Genomic DNA, 23,457 nt, shown 5'->3' with positions numbered 1-23,457 from the left:
ATTTTTTTTTTTTTTTTTTTTTAATATTTAAAATTGCTATTGTTAACTATAAGATGTTTCTTCATGCAGCTTGTGCGGATGGAATTGTGAGGGTATTCAAGTTGGATGATGCAACAAGTAAAAGCTTTAAGTATGAGTTAATTTCCCCTCATGATTACTGAACCTAGTTTGAATGACATAATGTCACAACCTTTTTTTTCCTTAATAGGTTTTTGAGGATTAATTTACCTGCTGGAGGTCATACATCTGCAATTGCATTTGCTGATGAAAAATCTTCAATAGTTGTAGCATGCCCAGCCTTTTCTGGTTCTTCTCTATACATGTATGGGGAAGAGAAACCAAAAGCAGCCACTGATGGCACACAACAGACCAAGTTGCCTCTACCAGAAATAAAATGGGAGCATCATAAAATCCATGACCAGAGGGCTGTCCTCACTCTGTTTAGTACCAAGGCTACTTATGGTACTGCTGATGGGAGTACAATTATTGTTTCATGTTCAGAAGGAAGGTATGCCATATTTTTATATTACTCGGATGAATTTCACTCTGCCTGCTCAAATGGTTAACTAATTTCCCTGCTTTCCTACCCCCACTCTAAAATAGATATCTAAGGAGAAATGATTAGCTAACATGGCTTTGTCTTTTGTGATTTTAGGTACTGATATTGTGCTTTTTCATGGAAAAACTGGAAAGCTCTTGGGTAATGTTGACACAAATCAACTCAAAAACCACATGGCCACATAATGGGTGTTTCGTTGCTGCTGCAGCTTTCACTGCTGATGTTAAGGTGATTATGTTTATTCTATTCTTATGTGGCTTTTTGCATCCCATAACCAGAAAGTGGTTAGGGTGGATTTTTCTTCAGACTAGAACAATCACTTTTACAGTGACTTAACAACTTGCCTACATCAGCCTGACCAGCAGTTAATATTGGTGCTGATGGTTGTTATCTAATAATGCACCAAACTTCAATATCCCTGCTGCTCCCTTTTTGGTTCAGTAGATTTCCAACATGGCAACATGGGAACCTTAGCTTTTGGTGCTAAGCATCATAAATTCTGTTAGCTAAGGTTTGTAACTTGTACAGAAATGACGTGCTTATGGTTTTAGTTACTGGATTAGAGAAGATGATAGTTTCAGAGGACATTCTTTTCCTATTGTTATTTTGGTTACCATATCTAAGTTGACATTATTCTCATTTTCCATATCGGAAAGAGTTTCTATGTCACTGATACAGGATTTTCAGCTCTTGGGTTTCCATTGAAATATATAAATCTTTATTTATGTTGGCAGGTGGGAAATTGTGTACTCAAAAGATGGTTCAGTGAAGGAAGTGTTGAGAGTTATGCAGTAAGCTCAAGGGGCACAAGGTAAATCTAGATTCCCAAAAAGATTGTATTATTACTCTTTCTTAGGTCCTTTTTCTTGTTCTCTTTGTATTGTTATTTTCTACTTAAAATATTTCCAATTTGAGAGGTTTGACACCATATAGGAATAGCCTTGTCGCTGTCTATAAGGTGAAATCTTGAGTTTTTAAACAATTTGATTTCCATCTAACCTTCTCATTTGATGTCTGGTGCCTCTTCAATTGGTTACATAACATGTTCTGTTGCATGTTTTTATTAATTCTATGTAGTAAAGTAATATTTAGCTTGAAGTGATATTTCTTTTCTTCCATGTGAATTCTGAAGAGTTCAGAGTGCAGTGACTTGGCTCTGCTTTACTCCAAATTCAGATCAAATAATTAGTGCATCCAATCCAAGGATGGTTCTATTAGAGTGTGAAGGAATATCAATGGTATGTTAGTTTAGTATTAGTTCATCCAAACATGTTCTGGCATTCTTTTTTTGAGTACTATTGACTCTGTTACAATATAGTATCTGTTCATAGTTACTTTTTCAACCTCCTACTGAGGCACAAAGAATCAACAGTTGCCTTCACTGAGACTCAAACCCACTCCCATCGCAATCTTGACCTTGTACCAGCACCACCTTCAACCCAGCAACGTAGCTCGACTATCGACCACCACGAGCGTCGCTTCACCACCAGTGTTGCTCCACCACTGACAGCCCACCAACAGCAGCACTCCACCACCGACGGTAATCAAATTGTGAAATGCCAAAAGAAAAGAATGGAAATTCCATTCCGATTTCTATTTTATTTGCGCTGTAGTTGTAATAAACACGGCTGCACTAAGAGCGAACTCATAAGAAGCGCCTGTCGAAGAAATTTTTTATCACAAAACCATTTGAATATTTGTATAGAACATTGACTTTGATCCCAAATTATTCAAGTTTCGCCCGCGAATTGCATATGCATTTTGGCTTTTTCCTGAAATTTAGTTGAATTTTTTCTAAATTAATTCAGGGCTGAGTTAATACCCATTTTGGTCCCTCGACTATTAGGTAATGCATAATTTAGTCCCTCAATAATAAAAGTACCCAATTTAGTCCTCTAACTTGTAAAATTATATCCAATTTAGTCCTCCGTTACAATTGTCATCCATCTGCCTTTTTAAAGAGGGACAAAAGCGTTATTTTCAATAGTCGAGGGACCAAAATAGGTACTTAATAATCAAGGGACCAAAATTGGTACTTATTATCATCATTATTATTAGGGAAAATGACACTTTTTTCCCTTATGTTATGTACATATAACACTTTTCCCCCAGTGTTATAAGAGTGACACTTTTTCTCCCTGAAATGTTAAATTGACATTTTTACCCTTAAAAATAATTATTTCATTATTTTTTTTCTCCAACAAATTATTACTTATATGTATGGATGATCACGATTCGGTTCAAATCTAACCAAACACGGTAGCAATCATACCGAAATAGTATGGACGGTTCTGGTTACGATTCAGAACCGCAAAAATAAAATTAAATAATTGTTGAACCGTAAACTGGAACTGAACCACATTCATATATAGTGAAAATTATCAAACACTTATTTGATAAATCAGTACGGTTCGGTTCTAATTTCGATTTTGAACCGCCAATCAAAACTTATTTATTTATTTTTATAATTTTATTTCTTATTTAAAAATAGTATAAATTTAACAATTATTTTATTTTATTTTTTCGGTTCTGAATTGTAACCGTAACCGTCCATACTTTTTAAGTTCAATTGCTACGGTGTTCGTATCGAACCGTAATCTTCCATGCATATTAGTAATATAATTGGTTGGAGAATAAAAATAAATGAAATAGTTATTTTTAAGGGCAAAAATGTCAATTTAACATTTCAGGGGGAAAAACTACCACTTTTAAAATAACTGAGGGGGAAAAACTACCACTTTAATAACTCAGGGGGAAAAAGTGCTATATGCACATAACTTAGGGGGAAAAAGTGCCATTTTCCCTTATTATTACTATCATCATCATCATTATATTTGATATTGGGACAATGTCTTCCGCCACCATATTACTTCTTACATATCATTTTAAAATTTAAAATGTAAACTACTAAAGCCTGTCTATCTGTCTTTAAATGTGGTGTGCGCTAATTGACTAAAAAAACTAATGAAATCTCAACTTCTTTTCCTTTAGTTAAATAAATGTATATAATTTGTTTAATGTGAAAGTACGTAAGGTCGACAGGCTTATCTTGATTATGGGTGTGTAAGCATCGGTAAATTTTTGGTTAACCAATCGAATCGACAAAGTTCGGTTAATCATTTTTTAACTAAACTTTATCGGTTCGGTTAATGATTAAATATTTTTTAAAATTTTGGTTAACAGTTAACTATGTTCAAAATTATCGATTAACTGTTTTTAATTGAACTTTTTCGGTTTAGTTAATGGTTAAATATTTTTTTTAAAAATTTCGGTTAACAGTTAATTGGGTTCGAAATTGTCGATTAACCGTTCGATTAATCTTTTTTAACTGAACTTTTTTGGTTTTTTTAACCAAAATTATATATATATATATATATATATATATATATATATATATATAATATGTAAAATCTCTATAAACTTGTAATGTTTTTATGATATTGTTTTTGTATATTTTCTTATGGATTTATTAGTATATGTATTATTTTAATTGGATTTATTATTTTTAGGATTTAGAACTTTAGCTTTAAAAAGTTTGGTTAATCGGTTAACCGATCGATTAACCCAAAAAAATTTCAGTTTGGTTCTGTTAACGGTGAAAGATTTAAAAACTTCAGTTAAAACAGTTCGGTTAACCGATTACACAGACCTAGTTTTGATATACAAAACTAAACTATGAGACATTGTTCCAAATAATAATAATAATAATAATAATAATAATAATTAGTACCCGTTTTGGTCCATCGATTATTAAGTACCCATTTTGGTCCCTCAACTATTGAAAATGACTTTTTACCCCTCTTTATAATGGCAGATGGATGACAATTGTAACGGAAGACCAAATTAGGTATAATTTTACAAATTAGAAGACTAAATTGGGTACTTTTATTGTCAAGGGACTAAATTACGCATTACCTAATAATCGAGGGACCAAAATGGGTATTAACTCTTTAGGGCTTATTCCTATATACATAGAAGTGGAGGGTAGTGGCCGAGGGATTTGGGGGTGTGAGAAAGATGTTATCGAATCATTTATAGAATGGTATTGAGACAATGAATGTGGCATGGTCGCGGTTGCCATCTGCGGAGGAGGATGGGGATGACGACGAGGTGAGAACGAATTCCTCTTTCTTAGGCTATTTTTTTTTATTTAAACTTATGTGGCAATGTGGCAATCCAAATAATCAAAACCTAGCTTACTTGACAAGTCACAGAGGCATTTACCGGCACTTACCGAAGTGGTAACCGGGTAATGTGGTTAGACGACTCAAAATCGTGAGTACATGTGTTCAATTGTACTTTTAAAAAGTTCGCGAGCCTAATTGACTTTTTGCGAAATGTTTAAGGACTTATTTGCACCTTTTCCCAAAAATATTTGGTAAATTAGTTGTTAGTTAATAGCTTATGACATGCAATATTACATCTTAAGACTATAATTTATTTTCTCAAAAAGCTTATCAATCAAAAAGTTGTTACAAAATGTTGATTAACCAAACCCTCATAATGATTGTTTAACAAATCAATGAATCATACAGCTAATAATGATTAAACAAGCAAAAATTAAGCTAGTTATGTTACTAAACATGGACGTATACACTAAGAACATACAAAACATTTTTTGTATACAAACTTCAATTATGAGTCAATATCCTTACCTGAGTGACCAAGACAACATTGGGTGCTATATAAGGAGAAGGCTTCCGAATAAGATGGACAAATGTAACGCGCGGGAAAACTTTCCTACAAATTTTCGAGACACGCGGGACACTTTGTCGAGGTTTGTTACACTTTTCCGGATTATTCTAGGAGTTGTACATAACTTCCCTTAGTTGTTAGAATAATCTAGAATCATATACATAAGTGTAAAGGTAGTAGAGAAGCATAAAACATTCGAGAATATTATGGAATCCTCAAGTGTGTAGAGATTGTTATGCAGGATTCTAGAGAATAAATATTAGCCGTAGAATAAAATCAATCTCCACCATCCATTGAGGAGGTGGAATGGTATAACTACTCCTCATGGGGTTCATTTGTAAACTATCCAAGAGTTGTATCCAATAGAGGAATCCAAGTGAAGTATCCAAATGAGGAATCAAAGAGTGGATGTAATATAAGTTCCCTACAAAGTTCGAGCATTTCCTTTAACTTCTTGCCATCTCATCATCACTTACTGTGCATACTTTCCAAGGGAGAAACGAGGCTGACTTAACTATTTGAGGGAAATATAGCTAAGGCCGCACGTGATATCGTTAGGGAAAAACGAGTCCGTGACACAAAGCTGCGCAAAAGCATGATGGCTATATGGGTCTTCCTGACCCAGTCCTAAGAACACAATAGTGTTAAATGCTTCCAACTGATAACTAATCCAACCCTACAAACAAACAAAACATTAAAAGAAAAACATCATTCAAGAAAACAAAATGCACAAACTACTCATATATACAAGACGATACTAATGATCTAGAAAAAGATACAAGATTAGGCTACGACCTGCAGCTCAGAGATTTCAGAGCTAGGCTCCATTGGCGAATGTCTTCCTTTTCGAACTTTTAAGACATTAATTATTACCTTTTATGAAATTTGGTCCATGTCTTTTAATTTAAATAAATTTAGCAAGTGTTATACCATGGATCAGGGTCCACCTTGCATTGTTGACCCCAATTTCAAAACAACATTTAATTATGTGTCTGGCATTAACATATTATGTGCCTATAAATAAATTTAAGGTGCATAACATGTTAATTGCAGTCACATAATTTATTAATTATAAGCACAATTACATATATATAATATGTTAATTGTAATAGATACATAATTTATGGCCGCAGTTAATAAATTATGTGTCCGCAATTAACATATTATGTACCTTCAATTTATTTATAGGCACATAATCTATTAACTGAAAACACATAAAATTTTAACTGCAGACACATAATCTGAATATCATTTTGGACGAGGGTTCACAATGCAAGTTAGACTCTAGTTCATGATATAGTTTGCCTAAATTTAGTCACTCAAAGACACTTGTCTATTAACAAATTATGAGTATTATACTATGAGAAACTAAATTAACAACGCTAGACAGAATCAAATATGTTCAAATTAAAAGATAGAACCAAATTTCATAAAAGAATAACAATTAAATATACAAGTTTTTATTTTAGAAAGTATAACACATTGTTATATATATGATACGGAGTATTAGAGAAATCTATACTAATTTCCATGAGGATTGTATTTGATGTCACATGCGTGTTTACTTGCATATTAAACATAACTAGCTACAATTAATTAAGAAAGGATACATGGGCAGATCGAGTCTTGAATATCATTGATTTGTTTACATGTATTTGATGCCCCTCTTGCTTAATATGTTTTCTAGGAAACCTTGGTATCAAAAGGCAATGGACATGGCATCATTATGGAAAGCCTTTGCAAAGCCATCTGAAATTCCAACAACAAATGCTACATTATGGAGAACACTATCTAAATCATCACAGATTTCCAACTCTAATTCCAATAGGCACAAGCTAAGAAAATGCACCTCCTTGAAGGTGGCAACTTCTTTCACTAAGTTTTGTTTATGTACACCAATTTCTTCTTACACAGAAGTCTTCCCAGCTGAAGTTCCCCCCAAGGAGAAGAAACAGTTATCCAAGAATAAAACCATTGATTACTCCCCCAACATCAAAAGACCAAAGTAGGATTTTGAGCGCGAGGATTAGCATGGAGGGAAGGAGAATTTTTCGAGAAAAATTATTGACCGATGATGTTTTTATGAGGAGATTTGTTGTTGAAGAAGAAGCAATGTGGCAAGTTAGGAGGAGGAACCAGATGGAAGTTATTAGGAGAAGAAGTTCCATGAAAAGGAGAAAGTTTGGGCCTAGTCCTCTAAGTAAAATGGTTTTGGCTGAGGAGGAATGTGATTGAGTTTAATTGCTTGTACTTAGGTTGCATAAAATGTGCCAATTCAGTTGAGGGTATCTAAACTCAAAGTTTCTTCATTGGGGCAATTGGTATTGGGGTTTGGTTTTTGTGGGGGCTTTAGTTTATGCCACTTGACTACTTGAGTATGGTAAGTTGTAAAATGTACCACAAAATTGAAGTAGTGAAAATGATATTTTCCAACCTCTTTTCATTGTGATACAATCTCTCTTATTTAATACAATATTTGGGTTCTTCAACTATAGAGATTTTTTTTTTTAGTCAAGAATTATCAATACGATTATTTTTTTATTAGTTAATACCACAAATAGTCCTCTGACTATTGAACTAGTACTCCTTTTAGTCCTCGACTTTCAGTTCGATCACAATTGGTCCTCTAACTTTCATTTTTGACTACAAATAGTCTTCTATTAAAATTTCTGTTAAATAGGTGTTAAATCTAGGGTTAATATCGTCAAATTGATTAATATTATTATGATTACTTCTTTTTGAAAATTATATGATAACATAATTAATTTCAAATATTAATAAACATTAAGTAAATAAATATAAAAACAAAATTGACGTGACAAATCACATTAATGAACAAATTAAATAAAAATCTATGATTGATGTTCGTAATTTATACTTTGAATAATTATATTAATTCAATGGTGGAACAAAATGTTTGACTGATTAATGAAGAGTGAAAAACTATTAATCTGCCATGTTTGAACAACCATGAAAATGATGGAAGCAAGGTTTTTGAAACAAATTTCTTCCATTTTAATCCATTGGTTAAATTAAAAACATTTAGCTATAATATTAAATCTTTATTTTGTATGCATAATTACGAGAATAAGGTGTATTGTCTTTCTATTTAGGAGTATTTATATTCATTAATTGTTCAATTATGCTTATTGGTGAAAAATTCTAAACATTTTTATTTTATGACCATTATATATATCATTTTGACGATAATACCCCTAGATTTAACACCTATTTAACAGAAATTTTAACGGAGGACTATTTGTGGTCAAAAATGAAAGTCAGAGGACCATTTGTGGTTGAATTGAAAGTCGAGGACTAAAAGGAGTACTAGCCCAATAGTCAGAGGACCATTTGTGGTATTAACTCTTTTTTTATCCATCAACTTTTTTATAAAAAATGATCAAATTTGATCTAAAATGTCCAAAATGCTCTCATTTTAATTACGGAGTATAATTTATCAGACATGAGAATATTTAAGATATTTCGAGCAGAGATATGCGAAGTCCTTGGATTAAAGATTCAACCTTTTGAAAGAATAATAGAGAAGTAAATTACAATAACTCAATGGCTAATTATGCAGAAAAATTAATACTCAGTATATAATTCTCACAAGAAGCCCACCATATTATATATAACTTCTACACTAATCATTCTGCTACTATCCCAAAGTTTTTGATTCGCTGAATGGCTACTAAAAACAAGGCTACAGAATATATTCAGATTCTTTCAAGTACACCCCAAGAGAGTGGGGTTTAATCTATATTCTCAGGTCCCTAGACTACAAAGTCTAACCCAAAAAAAAAAAAAAAAAAAAAAGGAAGAAAAAAAAAGTGCATTTCAAATACAAATATTGAAGTTTTATTTCTACTCGTCAGAGAATTATAAAACTTCCATGAAGCTTAACCAGGTTAAGAGAGACTAGATCTCATTCAGCAGTAAGGGTATCAGGCTAAATTCATGGACACAGGGAAGATCTTTATTAACTTAATTTCCTTCTCACAAGTCCCTTGAAGAAGTCAAAACTGCAGTAAAAATGATTACAATCTTTTAAAAGTAAAACTAAAATTATAAATTAAAAAATAACCCCTTCGAAAATACAATTCCAGTGATATTATCAAGAAAGCACATTTATACGGGTATCTCCAGCACAAAATTTTCCTTAATGATAAACATCTACAAAATAATAAAGCACACAATAACAAAAGCATTCATGCGGGCACATATATACTGGGTATGTAGCAAATCGATTAAGTGTCTAATGGAGACGATACACAAGCAATAAAATCATCATCATCATCATCGATATATCAGCAATTCTTATGCAAAGATATAATAAAAAATAAATATCTAGTAAACTTAAATATGAATACTTTGTGAAACAATCACCATCCCATATGCTTTTATCTTTCATCACTAGGGTAGCTTCTATTAACAGGCTGTCCAGCTGAAGACGTGGTGAGGTAATTTGGTTCAAAGAGAACTATGAGGCAAGTTGTGCTAGAGATTGTTAGGGACTAAAGATGGGACCCGACCAGACTAGCAATGTTTTTTTTCTTATTGAGCATGATTAGTAATACTGTAATTGGTTGAAAGAGTGGTGATGGACTTAAAGGATGGATTGGAGTAACAATCCTATGCATGGTTGGAGGATTAATGATTGTAAGTAAAGCAATCCCAGGACATGATGTCAGGGTGGGGATTGGAGAGATTGAGATTATTTATGAATGATTATTTTCTCCAAATCCCTAGAGAAAACAGTCAACCACATCCTAGGACTCACTCTCCAAGACCCTAGTCAAATTTGGTTAGCGAGAGAGTGGACAAGCTTTTGGGTTTAAGTTAAAGATGTTAGTGTTACATCAGAGAAACATTAGAAATTTACCTTCAAATCATCCCAGATTTTGTATACCTCTAATTGTGCAGAGACTCAAGATAAGTTTTGTAATAGAAGCACAATAATGTGCTGTATGCTAAAGCAGAAACATATAATGCGGGTAACGAGGTTTTCTGGCTGAAATGTTAGCATTTCCCAATCTGATCACTACTTAAACACACACAAGACAGATAATGAATATGAGAAAATATGATACCTGTTGCCATCGGGATGAAGTTCACATGTTTGACCATCATCAGTTATGGCTAATAAGTAACCTGAGGATGATAAGCCCTGAATACAGAAAATTAATTTAAAAATCTAAGCATAAAGTCAGAAAAAAAAAGGGTTCATGAGATGACACCAAAATCAAATTGGAGAAGTTGGTAAAATAAGAATTTATAAAGACCCTTTCATCCCATATATTTTATCTGAAGGGAAAAATATTAAAGGAGTCAGCTGACCTGAATGGTCACTACATTCTCTACAAACTGATCTTGGTTTTCAGTTTTCTCCTGTACAATAACTCGCTGTCCACTGTAGTCAAAATAAATCAGAAGAAAGAGTACTACTAGCAAATCCATGAAAATAATTCCAGGCACATTTAAACTTCACAGATATTCCATGAAAATAATTCCAGGCACATTTAAACTTCACAGATATCAGCACTTGTTAACCAAATCCAGTAAAACAATCCTTTAAACTTGTAAATCAAATACTGAGTTGAAAGCAAACTAGTGGAGAAACCTCTCCCATATTATATCATATATTGATATGTTAAACAGATGCACAATCATGTGTAGGGATGACTGTCACACACACACACACATATATATATATATAATAAGTTTGTGCCTGTAAGGGCAGCCTGAGTGGCAAGACCAAGACGCTCGCGGCCGTGAGGTCCTGAGTTCGAAACCGTCTGCCACCCGGGTTTGAGCCGGTCAGCTATGGGCAACCTAGGCTGGTTAACCTCCTTGTGGTCCTTTGCCGGCTAGGATCACAGGGCGAGGGTTTACTCACATACTCGGAAGAGGAGTGGGGTTTGCCTCGATAAACCCAATATNCCTAGAGAAAACAGTCAACCACATCCTAGGACTCACTCTCCAAGACCCTAGTCAAATTTGGTTAGCGAGAGAGTGGACAAGCTTTTGGGTTTAAGTTAAAGATGTTAGTGTTACATCAGAGAAACATTAGAAATTTACCTTCAAATCATCCCAGATTTTGTATACCTCTAATTGTGCAGAGACTCAAGATAAGTTTTGTAATAGAAGCACAATAATGTGCTGTATGCTAAAGCAGAAACATATAATGCGGGTAACGAGGTTTTCTGGCTGAAATGTTAGCATTTCCCAATCTGATCACTACTTAAACACACACAAGACAGATAATGAATATGAGAAAATATGATACCTGTTGCCATCGGGATGAAGTTCACATGTTTGACCATCATCAGTTATGGCTAATAAGTAACCTGAGGATGATAAGCCCTGAATACAGAAAATTAATTTAAAAATCTAAGCATAAAGTCAGAAAAAAAAAGGGTTCATGAGATGACACCAAAATCAAATTGGAGAAGTTGGTAAAATAAGAATTTATAAAGACCCTTTCATCCCATATATTTTATCTGAAGGGAAAAATATTAAAGGAGTCAGCTGACCTGAATGGTCACTACATTCTCTACAAACTGATCTTGGTTTTCAGTTTTCTCCTGTACAATAACTCGCTGTCCACTGTAGTCAAAATAAATCAGAAGAAAGAGTACTACTAGCAAATCCATGAAAATAATTCCAGGCACATTTAAACTTCACAGATATCAGCACTTGTTAACCAAATCCAGTAAAACAATCCTTTAAACTTGTAAATCAAATACTGAGTTGAAAGCAAACTAGTGGAGAAACCTCTCCCATATTATATCATATATTGATATGTTAAACAGATGCACAATCATTTGTAGGGATGACTGTCATATATATATATATATATATATATATATATATATATATATATATATATATATATATAAGTTTGCATTGGGCATAAATCCAAGTGAAATAATTCCAGAAGCAAGGCATTTTTAAACACAGTAAATGCAAATGTTTTACCTGTGGAGCCAAGTCTTGTAGTACAACTCCTCAAGAGGCTGAAATCCTGCATAGACAGAAATTACAATAGAACTATAATGATAGACATGATTAACACACAGAAGAGGTATAGGACTACTACTGCATGATCCATTACCACTAACATCGAGATGATTGTATAACAATTAATGGACCTGTAATTCTAAAGGTTGCTAACAGCAAATTTGTAGCATCAGTTCAAGAAAAACAAGATCTTAGGAACACTATTATAATCACATCTCCAGGCATCATGACAAACTTGGAATAAATGAGGCAAAACCAAAGGGATGGAAGTAAAGGAGGAGGGAGATAGGCATTACATTCTCTGGTTACGGGGTACAAAGAGGAAAATTGGAAGGGTGGAGTATACAACTTTATCAGCCTTCATAAAGTCTTGATTATTGTAAAATGAGTGAAAAGAAGAAGAAAAACAATTATTTTTCTTTACTTACAATCCCTTTGAATGAAAGGACAAACAGATATGATCCCCTAACACAACAAACTAAGCAATTAAGTTGGGTGTAGAAGGGTCTATCATTCTAAAGTCTATAAACACTTAAGCAGTGTACTTACTAGATCTCCAAGTAAGCATCTGATGAACAGGGAATAAATGAGCCAAAATTGAGGAAATGAAGTAAAAGAGGGAAATCTGAAATTACAGTCTAGCTAGAAGGTACCAAAAGAAATCAGAAGGGCAAATGTTACAACCTTACTAACCTTTATAAAGCATTACAAGATGGATAAAAAATCAGGGCTTATGTTTCCATAATCCATTACGTAATATCCCTTTGAATTTAACAACATGAAGTGGAAACAATTCTCAGAATAAAAAAACTCAGAAAGTCACCTTGGTACCCTAGCTTAACTTCTTTGGTAAAAAAATGTCAAACTACTTTATGTGCCCCCCACACCTTTTGTTAAATGCATAAGACATATCTGGGAGCTTTATTGGAAGTAACTACAGTCTTAGTTATTGAGTTAATACCCAATTTAATCCTCAACTATAGTGATTTTTCTCAATTTAGTCCAAAAAGTCTTTTTGTGCTTAATTGGCTCCTGAATTTCGATGGTTTTACCTAATTGAGTCCTCTGTTAGGATAGCTTGGTAATTTCCCATCTATTAGTACCCAATTTAGTCCTCGACTATAGTGGTTTTTCTCAATTTAGTGATTGATCTAACAGTCAAGGACTCCATTAGGTAAAACCATCAAAGTTCAGGTCCCAATTAAGCACAAAAAGACTTTCAGAACTAAATCAAGAAAAACCACTATAGTCGACTAAATACAGAGGCAATCACAAGAACAAAACAATTACATTGTTGCTTGTTCCTAACTTGGCTTTGTTGGGGCCTACAAGCATTACCCAAAACCAGAAACTATAATGTATTGTAACTATTGTTTATTCTCAAAGGGCCTACTAGCATCAAGAAACTCGAGACAGCATAAAAATGGAGGAAGAAAACTATGGGATTTTTCTTTCTTGTTCACAGAAACCATAAAAATAAAAATAAAAAGAAGTGGATTCAAAAAGTGGCAAGTATGTGTCTTATTATCCCATGATTGCTCATATTCAAAGGAAAAATATCTCACCTTGATTAAAGAAAACATCAATGAAGGTCTCAAACTTATTGAAAAAGGCTGCCATAATAGCTTCCCTTTTAAATATGTTTGGAACAGAAGTTGATTTCTGCAGAACAGCATTCAAGCATGTTGTGGGCTTTTCATTATCTACATTTATGCCTATTCCTGCATAACAACAGTCAGAATTCAAAAAACCATTGAGTCAAGTTTTTAAAACCTCACACTGATAAAAATATACACCACCAAGAAAATCCCAAAGTCCTCTTGTAGTCTTGTTGGAGATTTAAGCAGTTCAAAGGCAAGCAACTGAAATTTGTAAAAAGTCCCAATGCACAGATCCCATATTATGACAAGTTTAAGTAGATTTATTTTTAATATTAGCAACACACTAACTCCTGATTGTGGAAATCAAGAAAATTAATAGAAGGAAGCAGCTCCCCTAAACTCTAACCACCTTGCCCCCAAAAGGAAAAACACAAAGAGAATACAAGAGGAAGAGAAATTGAAGAAAAAGGAGAAATATTATTGTTAGTTCATTAAGTGAATGAACTCAATAAGAAAATCTTTTGTTAGAAAGTTAGACTGTTTACCAGCACTGATATTAAACTTCTGTGACTTATATGTTGAAGTGCACAAAATGCCACCAACCTTAAGCCCACCTAAATATAAATCATTTGGCCACTTTATTCTTACATCAAGATGTCGTATACCCTGAAATGAAATACATTATCCAAAACAATGATATTAAAAAATATCCAATAGAAGCAAATATTGAAATTGGGAAGAGTTAAAGCATTAAACTAGAATACATTTAAATATCACTCAGCCAAATTTCAGCAACAATAAACTTTAATGGATAAAAATCAGTTATAAAGAACTTACACATCACTACTTCACATTTCCTTCATATAAAAATCATTGATGAAACCTAAGGGAAATACTTCATAAATTGAATGGCAATAAGCCTAAGGTAAGAGATATATTCATTTCGTCACTTGATACACGTTATTTAAACATTATAGGTTTTGAATAAATCATTTACTATAGATTGGGAAAATTAGATTCTCTCCTCTTGAGGTTAGAAAGATTGGATGTGTGCCATGAACTTTCCTTTTCATCATTCATAAGAAAAACTACTAAAAGGCTCTCCACAAGCATGGAAAATTGCAGTATGTTTAAACAAACTAGAGTCCTCAGGATGAATCTTATACCACATAATAATTCAGAGGTTTTATCTCAATAAGTGTTGCCAATGATCCTCAGCTTATCATCATAGAGGTGAGTCACCCCTGACTAAAGTTAGGGTTTTGACCATTGTGGAATATTTTAGTCTCCATATTGGGGGTATTTAATCCCCATTGATTTAGGAGAATTGTAGTTGGTTATTGTTGAACGTATTGATAATTTAAATTTGGTTAATTTTTTTGTATTCACTGGTTGATTGGTTGTTGGAAAATATTTTGTGTTGGAAACATTTGTCTTGGGAAGCCTGAAATTTACTCTTGTTGTTGTGCCTTGAGAAGAGGATTAGGTTTCTTGGGCAGTTTAGCATTTATTGTGTACTTTTCCAATGCCTTTTGTTTGCATATATATTTGGTGTGTAATCTAAAGCTTTATAGGGAATATAATAAACATCATTTCTACTTTTCCCTTCTACTGTTCTACATGGTATCAGAGCCACTTTTGGGGTTCATTGTAGATGGATGTATATGTGAAGGTTGGTCCAGATGGAGAAGTTGATAGACTCAAAGCTCGACTTGTTGCTAAAGGATACACGCAAATTTTTTGGCATTGACTACACGGACACCTTCCCACTGGTAGCCAAGATCACTTCTATCCGCCTCTTACTCTCAATGGCAGCCAATCGCCACTGGCCACTGTATCAGTTGGATATAAAGAATGCCTTCTTATATGGTGATTTGAATGAGGAAGTGTATATGAAGCAACCCCCTGGATTTGTGGCTGCTAAGACAAGAGCTAATCTTGTTTGTCGTCTTAAACGCTCTCTCTAAGGGTTGAAGCAATCTCCGCGTGCCTAATTTGGGAGATTTAAAGATGTAGTCCAACAATTTGGCATGATCCAAAGCAAGGCCGACCACTTTGTCTTCTATAAACATCTACTTGGAAAAAACGTATATCTTGTGGTTTATGTTGATGATATTGTCATTACAAGGGATGATAGTGAAGGAATAAATCAGCTTAAGAAACATATGTTTCAACATTTTGAGACAAAAGATCTTGGAAAATTGAAGTATTTTCTTGGTATTGAAGTTGCTCAATCCAAACAAGGTATCTATGTGTCTCAATAGAAATATGTTTTGGATATTCTTGAAGAAACAGGAATGACAAATTGCAAACCAGTTGACACACCCATAGATCCAAATGTCAAACTTCTTCCAAGACATGGGGAGCTCCTATCAAATCCAAGTAAGTATCGAAGATTAGTTGGCAAGCTACTGTACTTGACTATCACTCGAACAGATATCTCATTTGTTGTAAGTGTAGTTAGCCAATTTCTGCAAGAGCCATATCAAAGTCATTGGGATGCAGCCATCAGAATATTGAGATATGTGAAAAGGTCTCCAGGTACAAGATTGCTCTATAAAGATCATGGACATTCAGAAATTGTTGGCTATACAGATGCAGATTGGGCTGGATGCCCTTTGGATAGGAGATCAACATCAGGATATTGTATTATATTTGGAGCTAATCTTGTTTCTTGGAAAAGTAAGAAACAAGATGTGGATGCACGTTCAAGCATATAAGCAGAATACCGAACAATGGCACTTGGAATATGTAAGCTAATTTGGGTTAAACAACTTCTTATAGAACTCAATTTCTATAAGCCCGGTCCTATGAAATTAATTTGTGATAATCAGGCAGCGCTACACATTGCATCTAATCTTGTCTACCATTAAAGGACCAAACATATTGAGGTTGATTGCCACTTTATACGAGACATTGTTACCACATTTGTTGGGTCAAGTGATCAACTTGGTGATGTTCTAACCAAATCTCACTGTGGACCTAGGATTGAATACATTTATAGCAAGCTTGGAGCATTTGATTTATATGCTCCAGCTTGAAGGAGAGTGTTGGAAACATTTGTCTTGGGAAGCCTGAAATTTACTCTTGTTGTGCCTTGAGAAGAGGATTAGGCTTCTTGGGCAGTTTAGCATTTATTGTGTACTTTTCCAATGCCTTTTGTTTGCTATATATTTGGTGTGTAATATGAAGCTTTATATGGAATAATAACAAACATCATTTCTAGTTTTCCCTTCTACTGTTCTACAGTTGTAATTTGATATTCACTGTATCAAGCAAAAATAATATCTCAAAAGTGTCATTAAAAGACTAATCATTCATCTATTTTACATGCACTTACCGTATTTAGAGGTGCTTGCATCCCCACTTTTTATTATGAAAACTTAACCAGATTTGATGCTATTAAATAGGTGCAAGATGCAGCACATCCAATTTCTATCTTAAACTGAATTCTCTATATTACATTCAACCTACAATTTCAAAATGCAACAAGACTAGGCAAATAAATTCTGCAATTCACTTACATATTGCTTGCAGAGATCATTAATAGCATCTGTCATGGCAAGACTGACTACATACTGAACATGTGGCACCATTCGTCCATCTTCCATTTGTAAGGTAAAGGAAAATAGAAGGGAACCCTTTGGTGATTCCCACACATTCATTGAACGACCTACACAGATAAGTGATTCAAACAAAAAGTATCATAAACTTAAACCATTTATTGCAGCACAACTCCCATAATACCTCGCCCCTTGAATTGCACATCAGCAACACACACTGCACCAACTGGCAGCTCACAGAAATTTCTGCCCAACAAAGAATAATTTCAATGGTGAAATTGTAGTAGGGGGCAATGCTTGGGTTGGGCCAATTCTTATCATATTTAAAGTCACAATTTTAACCGATTTATAAAATTTGATAAACCATATAGATTATTAGTTTCAATTCTTTTAGTCATGTTATATCCGGGTATAAATTTGATCCAATATAAGATGTTCAAATGCCACATAGACTAGCCTCCAAAATAAAAGTATATACATTTCACTCAAACCAAATACATTTGAAAACATTTTGAATACCGAGTCTTAAAAAGCACACAAATTTTTTTATGTAATTAATTTTATAACATTATAGTCCCAAACAATTGAGTCTGGAAAACGAATGTGAAAAATTGCTGCCCATAACATATTTTCTAAATTGAAAAATAGAATAAAGAGAATGGGAAAACTGGAAAACAAAAAATGGAAAATGGAAAATGGAAAACGGAAAACTAGATAATTGAGGTAAATGCACCCTTAAATTTTCAAATCCTAAAGTTATCAGCTAGGATCAATTTTATTGAAGCTAAGTATGAGCTTTAAAATAGGAATTCAATCTACTTTTACTTTTGGCTCTAGTTAGTTCATAAAATTACTAAACAACTATCCAATTATTATAATCATCATACAATTTATTTACTCAATAGTCAATAATACAAAATAACATAACCTCTTTTGTTCTATCCATGATTACAAAATATTTACCCAAATATCATTTTTAAGTACTCTAAAAATAGTGATAACTGGAGGTAAGAAATAATGAATATTCTCATTTTCAAAGAATTTCTAGATTTTTTTTTTGTACAAAGGGTCACTAGAAAATATTAAAACCCCAATAAATAGTTACTAAACCCATACATACCGTGCAACGACGTCCTGTGTTGAAGGCAATCTAGGAGAGTAAAGAAGGAACCTCCCAAGGCTCATCGTCAAAAGGGATTTCAAGTAATCTCTAATGCGAAACCCTTCGTTTCCAAGGCTATCTTCAACCTCCGAATACAAAACAACTTCGACTTCATCGTCCCCAAGGAGTTTCATAGCATTGTTATTCTTCAATGACTTGGCCAGTTCATTCTCAGCTGCAGATTTCCCGCATAACACCAAAAGTGAAGGCGTCGATGATTCTGATTCCATATCTAACCCAAAAAAACAAAAGTTAATGTTGTGTAAAATGAAAAAGTATTAGTAATTAATTTTATACATACATACATACATACGCACATGTATACATAGAAGGGAGAGAGAGAAATGGTGTTTACAGGGTGTAGGGGAAGAAGTGGGGAAAGCCAAGTGAGAAGAAGATGCAAGCTGAGGAAGAGAGCGAAAGCAAGAGGAGGATCGATGGTGAGAGAGTAGAGGGCAGCTGGTCAATATCATCAAGCTTTGTATAGTCCGCTTCAGTTCAAGGGAGAGAGTAAATGGTGTCATGTTCTACTCACATTGCTTAATAGCGGCGCGCTCCACTTCGGGCATTGGAATCTCCTTCCAATTTTTGCGGGTAAATAGATACACAAAATTCAAAATACAAGATAATTAAACAAAATGCAACTACACTCATACATAATTAAATATTTAAATTAATTATTGTTTTTATTTGATGATTTTATCGATACCGGGTCCACCATAAAAGGGGTAAAAATGTATATAATGGGGGTAGAAAAGTAGTAATATTATTGCTCAAAGCACTAGGCCTAAAGAGTATGTACAATAGTCCAAGGTAATGGTCCAAAAAATAAATAAATAATAAAGTTGTAGCTCAAGTAGTGGGCCAGAAATAATAATGCCATAGCCAGGAATCGAACCCCGGTAGTTGGGTTGAAAGTGCATAGTGCAGACAAGGCACTAGTGCACTACTGGACCTAGAGAGATGTCATGCACAGCCCACGATGTCCAAAGTGTTAATAACTAAAATGGGGAGTAAAGCTTAAGTGTGGGCAGTAGCTAAAAGACTTATATTTCTGTGTTCTCTGATTTATGTCCCTACATTAGCTAGCTGATACATCTTTATATATACATGAGAGAAGACAAGCTTCCTCAAATTCTGCACTATTTTTATGCTGCCTAACTACACTTTTCTGCTGCCTAACTTTGCTGCTGCCAAAGTCTAACTTTGCTGCTGCACTTTTCTGCTAACATTGCTGCTGGCCTGCTGCCCAAGTCTAATTTTGCTGCTGCACTTTTCTGCTAACTTTACTGCTGCCTATAACACTAATATACTACACAACACTACTGCACACTACTACTTTACTGACACAAAGGAGACAAGACACCCCCCATAGTGTCTCATAATCTCCCACTGCCTACTGCATGTACGATTCCTCACTGCCCTTCTTCCTCACCATCCACGTGTACCTTGACTCCTTCCCACGCACAGACCACACACTACCTCCCCCACGCACGCCTGGTACCCACCCCACGCCGGTGGGGAGCCGAGGCAGCGCCATAGGGTACCCCGTTGGCGCGGGACACGCCGTGGCTGGAGGAAACCGACAGGCCCCCACGCTTGTGGAACACTGGCTGGCCGTGGGCGGTTCCAGCCCCCACAGCGGTGGTGGCCCACCCCTCCCCCACTTGCTTGTCTTGCCGGCCCATCAACACCTCTCCTCCATTTGTGCCACCATGGCTCTTGTCTTCTTAGCACATCACTACCTCTTCTTTGGGCCCAAAGGCCCATGGCCCCATAGACTCATCATTATTTGTCCATATGTGTTCAACTAAGTACAAGCAAAATTGCTTTCAAAAAAAAAAAAGTACATGCGAAATTGCTTTCAAAAAAAAAATACAAGCGAAATTAATGATGTAGTTGAGAATCATGTAACTCGAAATTTCTACCAAGGGATTTGTGAAATTTTTAGGTTGATCCTTGAGTTGGTTGTGCTAATGCATCTAGGGATGACAACGGGGAGGAAGCAAGGAATAGGGTCCCCATCCAACCTGATTTCACACCCCAATCACCAACCTTGCCATGTTTAGTGTTGGGGAAAGGTGATTGATGAATGCACAATCTGTTGGAGCTCTTATTTGTGGTGAGCATTGGCTTCATAACAAATATGAAATGAAGAAAAAACAAAATGTAAGAATCTTATTTTATATTACTATTACCCCGCAGGGATTTTGATATGGACAACCAGGGTCACGTCACAGGCAAAGGTGCTTGAATGAGAATAAAGATGGAGAGGAAACATTGGGGTTTTTGTTGAGATCCCCAACTCCCTGTTTTCTCTAAAATTTCTGGTTGTCTAATATTGATTGAAGATGTCCTTTATATAGGCTAATACAATGACTCCTAATCTGACTGAGACTAAGCTAACTATCTATGAGTTCTAGTCTAACTAAACTATTCTATTATGAATTTATGACAAAAAATAGGAATATAGGATTATGTCAAAAATAGGATTCCGTCAATTGCTCTTTCTTTCCAAATTTAGTTTTCCTTGTGTTGGTCTACTTTTACTGTAGTACCCCTTCCCCCCAGAATACATCAGATTTTTTGGGGACGGGGATTCCCTGCCATGATTTTTTAGTACAATATAAAATAATTATTTAAATTATATAATTACTTTATAAACTTATATATTTAAATATCCACTTAGCTTAATATTCATAAAAATTGTACTAATTACATAATTAATAAGAATTAAGAAATAAGAACTTAAGATACACACCAAGTCAACTTAAAATATCCAATTATCTCAAATATAACTAGGACAAAATACTTAAAAACATTACTCAAATATTCAAATTGGTTATTTCAAAAAAAAAATATTCAAATTGGTCAATCAAGTCCTTAACCAAATGTCAAAATATCTTACATATCCAAAGTTCCAAACACTAAATGCACAAATCTCAATTAACATGATTTCTTCATCCCTTCAACCAATATTAAGCCTAGTGAACAAAGAACAAATTTAAAACAAGAATTACATTTTTCTGAGAAAGTTACCCAGGCAAGAAGATTGACATTTTGGCCTAAAGCTGCAGTAATTGCACAAAATGACTTTTCACAACAAGAAAATTAACATAAAAAATAAAAATAAAGCAAACAATGCTGTAAAAATATATTATTTTTTTACAGTGCACAGTAGTAAACATCAGTACATCATTCTAAGTCTTTAAAGCTAAGCAGCAAGCACAACTAAAGAAGCAATCAATTGGTCAAGAAACAAAGAAATTGAAAATCAAAGCAACAAATCAATAATTTCATTAGTTTACCAGAATCGATATTCAATATTTCAATATGAAGTTTGAACTAGGGGTGCAAACGAGCCGAACTGAGCTCAATCTTAGGTTGGATTGAGCTCGAGCTCGATAAGAATGGTTGTGCTCGAGCTCGGCTCGGCAATTTTTTGAGAAGCTCGAGTTCGACTCAAGCAGCTCGTTTGGCTCGATTGTTCGAGCTCGAGCTTGAAGCCGAAGATCAACTCTAGATGGCTCGAATTTAGCTCGAGCTCGAGTTTGAGCTCGAATTTGACCTATTTGACTTCATGTTTCAATTAATAATAAATATTGTTGTATCCATACATAAATAATAAAAAATTTAAAACTTCAAAAGTCCAAACTTCAATGTTTAAAGGCTCAAAGCACTCAACACAATTACAACTCCACATCAATTACAAGTCAACAACAGTAGTCCTTGATTCCTTGTACTTTCAAGATATTTCTTCCAAGATAAATAGTGCTACTAGAGTTTAATTATCATATGATTTCCAGTTAAGTCAGAGTCGAATGCTATACACTTCCATACATTTCCAGTTGTCATATAATCATACACAAAATTCAGAATGCAACCAACTTCCATACATATAAGTACATAAATAAATGTAAGCATAAATAACATAGGAAGCAATCCGGATTGAATGCTATCCGTAAAATTCCACCAAAGGTTTACACTTTACACTTTACAGATAACAGATTAAAAAGAAAGCATTATAAAGGAAACATAAATCAATTATTTACCCTAAAATTCCCAGCACAATTAAACCGCATAATTGCAATGAGCATTTTGTGCAATATAAGCAGTAACTGTTTAAGCACTAAACTTTAAAAGGCATAATTACAATGATCATTGAGCAATTAAGCAGTAAATTTAAGTAATTAAAAATAACTTACCTTGGCTGGGAAAAATATCTTCGGTGACACTGTGGCAGCGGCAGAGAGAGACCAGGAGGCAGCGGTAGGTGGCGGACTGGCAGCTGATCTGCTGCGTCGGCGGCGGCAGCGAGAGGGACCGGGAGGCACGGTGGACTGGCGGTTGATCTGCTGCGTCGGGCGGCGGCGAGAGGGAGCGGGAGGCAGTGGAGTCTAGGGAGGCACTGAGGCAGCGAGAGAATAGCAGCGACTCCAGCGAGAGAATATCAACGAGCCAGCGACTCCAGCGAGAGAACAGGCAGTTTTCCTACTTCTAATTTTGAGAACCCTACTTTGATGATGTCGTCAGTTTTAGTCCTTAACTTTTAAATCAATCACTTTTATGGCGCCGTCACTTTTAGTCCTCAACTTTTAAATCAATCATTTTTAGTCTTCTTACTTTTTGTTTCTAGCCACCTATGGTCCTTCCTTTACGATTGGATATCTAATGTTATTTTCTCAAGGGTAATTCAGTCATTTCATAATTAATGTATTAAGTATTATGTTTTCTCATCAGAATAATTGAAGAAATCCTATTCTCCACTCTCCTTTGTTAACACTAAATTTTGGACCAAATGACTGAATTGTCCTTGAAAAAATGACATTAGATGTCCAATTGCAAAGGAAGGACCAT

At 34.5% G+C, this 23,457-nt stretch overlaps 3 protein-coding genes across 9 annotated transcripts in view; 1 reads left to right on the top strand and 2 right to left on the bottom strand.

The window, feature by feature from the left end:
- The window catches only part of LOC116027122 (serine/threonine-protein kinase Aurora-3-like), a 5,641-nt gene extending 3,767 nt beyond the window's left edge, over nucleotides 1-1,874 (top strand). For both annotated transcript variants that reach the window (XM_031268553.1, XM_031268552.1), the window contains 5 exons: nucleotides 70-130; nucleotides 209-508; nucleotides 656-787; nucleotides 1,294-1,370; nucleotides 1,692-1,874. The gene's annotated coding sequence lies outside the window, so the exon portion shown is untranslated. The remainder of the gene's footprint in view (nucleotides 1-69; nucleotides 131-208; nucleotides 509-655; nucleotides 788-1,293; nucleotides 1,371-1,691) is intronic.
- A 6,955-nt stretch (nucleotides 1,875-8,829) lies between these two features.
- On the bottom strand, nucleotides 8,830-10,735 carry LOC116027250 (biotin--protein ligase 2-like). Its single transcript, XM_031268766.1, has 3 exons — nucleotides 10,592-10,735; nucleotides 10,345-10,421; nucleotides 8,830-9,276 (listed from the first exon to the last, which is right to left on the bottom strand). The coding sequence occupies exons 1-3, from the start codon at nucleotides 10,709-10,711 to the stop codon at nucleotides 9,234-9,236; spliced, it is 240 nt and encodes a 79-aa protein (XP_031124626.1). The 5' UTR covers nucleotides 10,712-10,735; the 3' UTR covers nucleotides 8,830-9,233.
- A 652-nt stretch (nucleotides 10,736-11,387) lies between these two features.
- Nucleotides 11,388-23,082, bottom strand: LOC116027249 (biotin--protein ligase 1, chloroplastic-like). 6 transcript variants are annotated; one of them, XM_031268763.1, is made up of 11 exons: nucleotides 22,806-23,050; nucleotides 19,136-19,178; nucleotides 18,956-19,004; nucleotides 18,559-18,832; nucleotides 17,623-17,684; nucleotides 17,400-17,548; nucleotides 14,421-14,541; nucleotides 13,840-13,995; nucleotides 12,233-12,278; nucleotides 11,788-11,860; nucleotides 11,388-11,617 (listed from the first exon to the last, which is right to left on the bottom strand). In XM_031268763.1, exons 4-11 carry the CDS (start codon nucleotides 18,828-18,830, stop codon nucleotides 11,492-11,494), a joined length of 1,005 nt encoding a protein of 334 aa, XP_031124623.1. In that variant the 5' UTR covers nucleotides 18,831-18,832; nucleotides 18,956-19,004; nucleotides 19,136-19,178; nucleotides 22,806-23,050; the 3' UTR covers nucleotides 11,388-11,491. The 6 variants fall into 6 exon arrangements, with proteins under 6 accessions (XP_031124623.1, XP_031124624.1, XP_031124621.1 ...); XM_031268764.1 differs by having other exon boundaries at nucleotides 19,136-19,175; XM_031268761.1 differs by having other exon boundaries at nucleotides 18,956-19,175; nucleotides 22,806-22,914.
- Nucleotides 23,083-23,457: the final 375 nt, after the last annotated feature.

Source organism: Ipomoea triloba, chromosome 8, assembly GCF_003576645.1.
Source record: "Ipomoea triloba cultivar NCNSP0323 chromosome 8, ASM357664v1".
Taxonomy (NCBI): domain Eukaryota; kingdom Viridiplantae; phylum Streptophyta; class Magnoliopsida; order Solanales; family Convolvulaceae; genus Ipomoea; species Ipomoea triloba.
Note: the sequence above shows the minus strand (reverse complement) of the source record. Positions and strands in the feature narration are given on the sequence as shown.